This window comes from Petaurus breviceps, unplaced genomic scaffold (assembly GCF_028583685.1).
Source record: "Petaurus breviceps papuanus isolate PSGF00001 unplaced genomic scaffold, PetGlider_PUasm1.0 140, whole genome shotgun sequence".
Lineage (NCBI taxonomy): Eukaryota > Metazoa > Chordata > Mammalia > Diprotodontia > Petauridae > Petaurus > Petaurus breviceps.
Genome location: NW_027185698.1, coordinates 48,916,712 through 48,924,343, shown reverse-complemented (window position 1 = coordinate 48,924,343; position 7,632 = coordinate 48,916,712). Strand labels below are relative to the sequence as shown.

The 7,632-nt window shown below is 49.1% G+C and overlaps 1 protein-coding gene across 1 annotated transcript; it reads left to right on the top strand.

The window, feature by feature from the left end:
- The first annotated feature begins 23 nt into the window (after window positions 1–23).
- PCED1A (PC-esterase domain containing 1A) lies at window positions 24–5,947 on the top strand. The gene is given in 10 exon segments (XM_069072285.1): window positions 24–109; window positions 1,241–1,380; window positions 1,658–1,827; window positions 2,074–2,153; window positions 2,460–2,698; window positions 2,931–3,081; window positions 3,186–3,432; window positions 4,756–5,262; window positions 5,623–5,654; window positions 5,657–5,947. Coding segments are annotated over 8 exon segments (1,401 nt in total). The 5' UTR covers window positions 24–109; window positions 1,241–1,380; window positions 1,658–1,754; the 3' UTR covers window positions 5,729–5,947.
- The last annotated feature ends 1,685 nt before the right edge of the window (window positions 5,948–7,632 follow it).

Genomic DNA, 7,632 nt, shown 5'->3' with positions numbered 1-7,632 from the left:
CCCCAGCACCTACCCCCTCCCCGCCAAGCCCGCCTACCACTGCACACCCAGCCCCAGACCCGCCCTCCATTCAATTCAATTCAGCACCTGCTGAGTGCTGGCCCCCAAGGTAACGGGGAGGGAGACAATACTGCTACCTCTGACCCTAGACTCTGCCTGCGGATAGCGGGGGACTAGTACACAAATGGCTATGATCGATATAAGGGAGAATGAGAAAAGAGCTATGAGCCCCTCCAGGGAATGCTGTGAGGAATTTGAGGGAAAAATCAGGAAGGCTTCGTGGAAGAGGTGACCCCCTAGCTGCTCCTGGAAGACAGTAGATGATGCCCTGCCCTCCCTTGGGGGAATCAGAGGTGTCAGATCCCTGGGCGTGCATCAGCTTCCCCTCCCCCCCCCAGTAGCTCAGGGCCCCAAGTTTGGAGTCGGGATTCCTGGGGTTGTGGGTGAGTAAGGCCAAAGGGGGAAGGCGGTCATGGGAACTGCTAATGTAAGAAAAAAAAATAGTCGTTTATATTGTTTCGTTTTTTTTTTTAATTAAGTTTCGTTTTCGGTTCTTTGGTGTGATGAATAAAAATAATGTCCTTTATGATCTAGCATCCAAAAATGTTCGTCTTAAATAGAATTCCCTGAGCGCACACCGTAATGAAATGTGCTGCGCACGGCTATGGGGGGCGGGAAGACAAGTGAAGGGAATCTTGGAAAGGAGATTTACCGTAAGGAGGAAGGCAGGGAGCAGGTGGGAAACCTAGGAGGGGAGGGGTAAAGAGCTGGATGAGGGCGAGGTGGGGGGAGGGGAGAGGATTGCATTCAGCCCCCGGGATCTAGGATGGATTGACCCTCCAAGATTCCCCCGATCTGGGAGGACGAAGTGAAGACGCGCTGTCAGAAAATGCTGCCTTTTACTAACTACCGGGGATTAAGGCTGGATTCGAATCCAAGTCCTCTGATTGCAAAACCTGGACTGTCTCCATGGCACTAGGTAGCCACGCTTCTCCACGAATAATCTCACAAAGCAAATAATCTGCCCCGAGAATGGTTAGAGATGAATTGAATAAGCAGATTTTGATGAAAGTAAAATGGGTGGAGAGCGGGAGGGGAACTAGGGGCAACAGAAAAGCCCCTCCCCTCCCCTCCCCTTCCTTTCCGGGCGGTCCAGAACTCTCCTCCCCTCCCTTTTCTCCCCCCTCCCCCTCCCTCTGCCCCCTTCACTCACAGCTTCCTTCATCTCCTCCACCTCCAGGCGGTCCTCCTGGATCTCCCTTCTTTTTCGCTCTGATGCTAGATAAGTAGGGGTGAGCAGCGGACTGGGGCATCCCAAGCACGTGGGGGACGGGACTCTTCCGAGGGCTACGGACCGATCGAAGCTGGAGCTCCAATTCGGTAAGTGCCAGGGGAGGTCAGAGAATCGAAACTGAGATCTTCCAAGTATTACCATGGTAAAGACCCTTCTACCTTAACCCATCCCATAAGGCTGGGGAGCTCAAAGCCGAACCTAGGCTCGATGTCTGATTCTCTGTGGCACACCCCCTACCCCACCCCACCCCCATTCCCCTTGGGTCCTGAAGCAACTCCCCATCCCCCCTTCTCCCCTGGGAGGGGCAGGAGCTAAGACTCTACCCTTCCGCCCCACCGGTACCAGGCCCCCTTCCTTTTCTAGATCTGCTCGGCCACTCCTTCGTCACCTTCAAACCAGCTGAGCTCAGCCAAGTGCCCCCAGCCCCTGCCAGCTTGGTTATCTGTCACCCTCAGGCACCATGGTTCATTTCTTGTCGTCCGAGGTCCGGCAGCTGCTGCACAACAAGTTTGTGGTTGTCCTGGGAGACTCCAGTGAGTTTGAAGACCTTCCTCTGCCTCTCCACCTTCCCTCCACCCCCATCTGCCTTTGGCTGCATCCCCCATACTCCTAAGTCTATTTGCCAGCTTGTCCCCATACTTCTGGGCCTCTGCTTTTCTCAGTGTATCCGTCCTTATCTGTGGCCTTAACTCCTCCAAGGAGAGGGGCTGGGGGAGGAGGGCTCCAGTGTGTGGGGCTCTGCCTCAGCTCAGCTCCCCCACCATCTCCTCTTTCCCCAGTCCAGAGGGCCGTGTACAAGGACCTGGTACTTCTGTTGCAGAAAGACTCCCTCCTGACGGAAGCCCAGCTCAAAGCCAAGGTGAAGGGTTCTCCTGGGAGAAGGGAGGGCTTAACTCAAGGCTCCTGGATTTGGTGGGAACAGCCTGGGGAGAGGGAAATTCTGTGTGGTGGGGGGAGGGGGGGTTTGAAGTCTTTTCAAGGGAATAATTGGCCTTGTTTGTAGGGATGTTGACCAGTGTGTCTCATATCTCAAGGAAGTATGCCACTTGGAGCTGGCTGGCATCACTGGTGGATCTTCAGTTTGAGAGATAGGGGGAGAGAGGGTGACCAAGCTGTGGTATGGCTGATGGATCTATTGCTACCGTAAGGCCTATGTCTGGATTAGGGGGAACTGAGCTTCGAGCAGGACCGTCTGGTGGCAGGAGGAAAGCTGGGGGAGCTACACAATGGGACTCATTATCGGGAGGTCCGCCAGTTCCTGTCCAGTTCAGGTCACCACCTCCTACGATTCTATTTTCTCACCCGAGTCTATTCGGCCTATGTGGAGGATGTCTTGGCTGAGTTAGAGCATGGACCACCGCCTGACCTCGTCATTATAAATTCCTGCCTCTGGGACCTCTCCAGGTAAGAAGAGAGAGATGTATGCAGACACTGAGGCTGCCTCCTTTCCCTTTCCCATCCCCTCCTCTCTGGGATTATTAGAACACAAACCTCTTTATCTGTTGTCCTTTTGTTTCTGTGACATCCAGGTGTGATGAGATTTGTATATTTAAGTTTTCCCTAGTGCCCTCCCATATATGCCCTGATCCTTCCTAAGGCTCTAAATCTTTCCACACATGTGTATCTTGACCTCTAGGTATGGTGGTGATGCCATTAAAAGTTACCAGGAGAACTTGGAATGTTTATTTGAAAGAATGGAGCAAGTGCTGCCCGCCTCCTGCCTTCTGGTCTGGACACTGGCCATGCCACTGGGTGAGCGCCTTACAGGAGGCTTTCTGCTGCCCGAGGTGAGAAGCCTGAGATTCTCCTCACCCCTCTATATCTGTGTCTATGCCACGCCAGCCCTGCCTTTGGGGGCAAGAGGGACCTGAGTCTGTTGTGCATTCCTCAGAGGCAGCCAGCGCCAGGCTCTCTACGCGCCGATGTGTTGGAAGCCAACTTCTACTGTTCAATGCTGGCAGATGGGCACCACTTTGATGTGCTCGACCTGCATTTCCACTTCCGACACGCAGTTCGGCATCGGCGTTTGGATGGCATACACTGGGACCAGCATGCCCACCGACACCTCTCACAGCTACTGCTGGCCCATGTGGCTGAGGCCTGGGGGGTGGAGGTTCCCCACCGGAGCACTCCTCTTGGTGAGCTACCTTCTCAGAATGGGGTGGGGGGGGTGAGGGGGAGAAGATCCAGAGGAGAAGGGATGGGTGCATTTCTTCATCACAAACCAGATCATGAGACAGTGTATCATAGCTTGATATTTGAGATCCAAAGATTTATAGAAGGGATGGGATTTTTCTCAAAGGTTAACAAATGGCAGAAGCAGGATTCAGTCTTTCCAGCACATTACACCACATACCATGTCTCTACTGGGTCCCTAATAGTACAGTTATCCCTTCCATATTGAGGGGGTCAGGGATTCAGTGTCCCCGTGATCTGGAAAATCTGAGTAAAATGTTTTGGTCCTCCAGAGAAGACTGCTTTTTTTTCCCTTTTTCTTGTATGGAGTGTTTACAGTACATTATTATAAAATTTGCATTAAGTATTTGGTCATTGAATCTGTGTCATCTGCTGGCCTTCGTGTGTCATCTGAGGCTTCCACAAAACTCCCCCAGCAATTCCCATTTCATTTCTTATGTCAACCCACAATATATCAAAACTTCAACAGGCAAAGCTGTGATGTGGAAGAGATAACTGTAGTTTGGGCTGGCCATTGAGAAGACCCCTGCCACGGAAAGAGTCAAACTCTGCCCTCTGGCAGTTTCCAGTCTAGTGGGGATGGAAGACCTAGATATAGATTGTGATAATAATCAGCTGTGTTAATGCTTATTGGAAAGAAAAATTCTTACAGTCAAGAGTGTCAATTATAATATTATCCAGGTGAGAGGTGATGAGGGCCTGAAGTAGGATGGTAATTGTTAAATGAAGAGGAGAGGAGAGATGGGAGAAAAGTTACAGAGCTTGAATTTACAGGATTTGACAGCTTATTGGTTGTGAAGGAAAGGGTAGAGTGAGAGGTGGCTCTGAGGCTAGACTGAGAAACCCAGAAAATTAGGAATAAGATTTTTAGGGGAAAGACTGTTCAGTTTTAGACACATTGAATTTTAGGAGCAGTGGTAGACTATCAGGACAGAGATTCCTACCAAGAAGTTGAAAATGTAGTGCTGGAATTTGGAGAGAGATTAAAGTGGAATATAATATAGATTTAGGACTACCCAGAAGGAGTGATCAACAGGATCAAAAGCACACAGGTCAGAAAGGACCAAAATAAAGGCCATTGAATTTGAGAATTAAAATGAGGAGGTAACCTCCTCATTAGGGAAGATGTAGGTGGGGGGAGAGAAAGGCAAGTCAATGTGGAGAGCTAGGGGACTTGAGCCAAGTGAAGGAAGCTTGGAACAGAGATGTTGTGGGGGGATTCCAGGGCTACTCTAACCCTGTCTGAACTGATACCCCCATTTCAGGGGAGTGGAGTGAGGAGCAGTCATCCCTAGAATATCCAGGCCAAAGGTCCAACGGGGCTTCATCCTGGAGGCATCCAGCCCAGCCATCTGAGGGGACTTTGCCACCCTGGAGACATCTAGCCCAGGCAGCTGAGGAACCTCATTCAGGGAATCAGTCGTCACTTGCAGCCCAGGACTGGTCCCTCTCGGAACAGCCAGTACAAGGGGCTAGGGAGCCTGCATCCCAGAGATGTTCATCTCAGAGGACTATGAGGTCTCTTTCCTTTGAGCCAGTAGCCCAAGAGACTGATCGTCCTCTGAACTGGATGGATAGGCAGTTCCAGCCCCAGTTCCTGCCTCCATCACAACTCCTGCCCTTTCCTGGACATTTACCCCACCCTTCACCTCAAGTCCTCCCTCAAGACAGCTGCTTCTTCTCAGATAATCCTGTCCTGCCTGGATACTTACCCCTTAACTATATGCCCTTCGGTGATCCCTTACCTCCTCCTCCTCCTCCTCCTCCTCCTGGTAAGTGTGATTTCTTTTTCCCCCTTTTCCAAGCCCCCGGGAACATAGTGAGTGGGGGGAACAGGTATTAAGGTTCCCATCCAGCCCCTGGAAGGTAGGAGAGTGACTTCCTTTTCTTCCATCTAGAACTGGGCTCTGAAAGAGTAACAACCTTATTCTTACTTTTCTGACCCACCTAACACCATTGGGAGGGGGCTAGGGCAGCTGGGTGCCTCAGATCAATCCATTTTTTTATAGATAAGGAAACTGAGGCCCTGTAGGGCAAAGAGACTTCTTACTTCTTGTCCAAGGTCCCAAAATGGAGGTAAGTGACCAAGTCAATCATTTGTGACTCCTCATGCCTTTTTTTCTTTTTAATAGTGTTGGATTCCACACCTCCTCCCCGGCCTCCTCTTCCCCAATCTCTTCCTCACTATGGACAGCGCCACAATTTGGTAATGCGACGTGTCCATCGCCATGTGCCTAATGGCCCCTATGGCCACTCAAGGGAGGGAGGCCTCAGTAGACAGTGGTCCAGACCTGGCCAAACACAATGAACAACCTCCTTCTTGCCCAAGGATGTGGCTGGACATACTGACTTCATAGCCATAGGCAGATTGCCCTTCCTATGGACATAACCAGAAGGATTGATTTTCACAAGTGTATTTGTTTTTTACCAATAAAGATACGCCCTCCTGCTGGGGCAGAAGAATCTATTTCTGGCATGTGGCCCTCATTTCCCACTACTGTGGCCTCCATTGTCCAGTGTTTCTAGTATACTGTGCCAAATAACTTTTACAGCTAGAAGCAGCTAGATGCCACAGTGGATAGAGGCAGGGCCAGGAATCCAGAAGTTCTGATTCAGCCTCAAAGGCATACTAGCTGTGCAATACTGGACAAGTCACTTAACCTCTGTTTGCTTTGGTTTCCTCAACTATAAAATGTGTTTTTAGACTTACCTCAAAGTGTTATTGCAAGAATCAAATGAGATACTTGTAAAACACTCAGCACAGTGTGTGACACATAGTAGGTACTATATAAATGCTTATTTCTTTCCATCTTCCTCTTTCCTTTCACCTTCTCTGGTCCAGGGAAGTGGAATGGGTCTAAGACACAGACTGACCCTTGCTTCGAACATAGCATATATCCTTTCATGGACATAACTGGAAAGACTGATAGCAATGGTAATTGGCACAGCTGGATAGACAAATATTCTGGAGAAGTGTTTATAACAAATTGTAGAGGAGTAATAATCTGTTCACAGAAGGAGTACATGCATGAACAAAATCACAGATCTCTGAAATATTCAATTGCAACAAATGTTAATTAAGTCCCTATCCTGTTTAAGAGCCTTTATTATGATTTTGAGGAGCACATTCATAAAATGTTGGAGCTGGGGGGAGATTAGAACAGGGAATATCAACAGTCTTCTCCCCCCACCCAAGAGGAGAGCTCTTTGAACCTCTCTAATGCACGAATCCTATAATAATTGTATAAGGGGAATTCCCCAATCAATTTCATTTATGGGGTGTTGAACCTTCTCTTTGCCATCTGATTTTTGAAAGCCCAGCATTGAGGGTGCAGATGTGCCTAATAGTGCCTAGTCAAATCAAAGGCAACTTCTGATTGTTGTTTATCCTTCGTTTTTGAAGAGGACCAATGATGTTACAAGGGTGAAGACTTTTGAGTGAATTGGATATGAGTGGGGTAGAGCTGCCCAATGTCATCAGCCAAGTCCAGTGGCAAGACAAAGGTCAAGACCAATGGTGATAGACCAGGATGCAGTGGGTGACCTTGGCCTTTCTAAGTTAAGGTCTTTTCCAGGTCTCTGCTTGCAATTTCTGATTAGATCTCTTAATCTTCTCAGCAGATCTTATTTGAGGAGTAATAGATGAATTGGTATGGGGCAGCTAAGTAGCAAGGTGGATAGAGTGCTGGTTCAGGGGTCAAGACCTGAGTTCAAATGTAACCTCAGATACTTAATAGCTGTGTGACCCTGGCCAAATCACTTAACACTGTTTGCCTCAGTTCCTTATCCAAAAAATGAGCTAGAGAAGGAAGTGACAAATCATTGCAGTTATCTTTGCCAAGAAAACCCCAAACAGGTCCATGCAGGGTCAGAAATGACTGAAAAAAACAAAGATGAATTAGTTGAGTTGGAGGCCCCTGATAATGGGATAAGTGATTTAAGATTTGGTGACTAAGACTACCCCCTAATGAATGGTTTAGCAGGAACTTGAGAAGATAGCCCCCACTTTGCTTGGTACCCAGGCCAACCTGGCCCTTGTACTTCAGCTCTTCCTGATGGCCCTAGCCACTGGGTTGGCTGGCCTTTGGATTCTTTGAGTTTTGACTATTGTCAAATAGTCTATGCCTGCTGGAGGAGGCCTG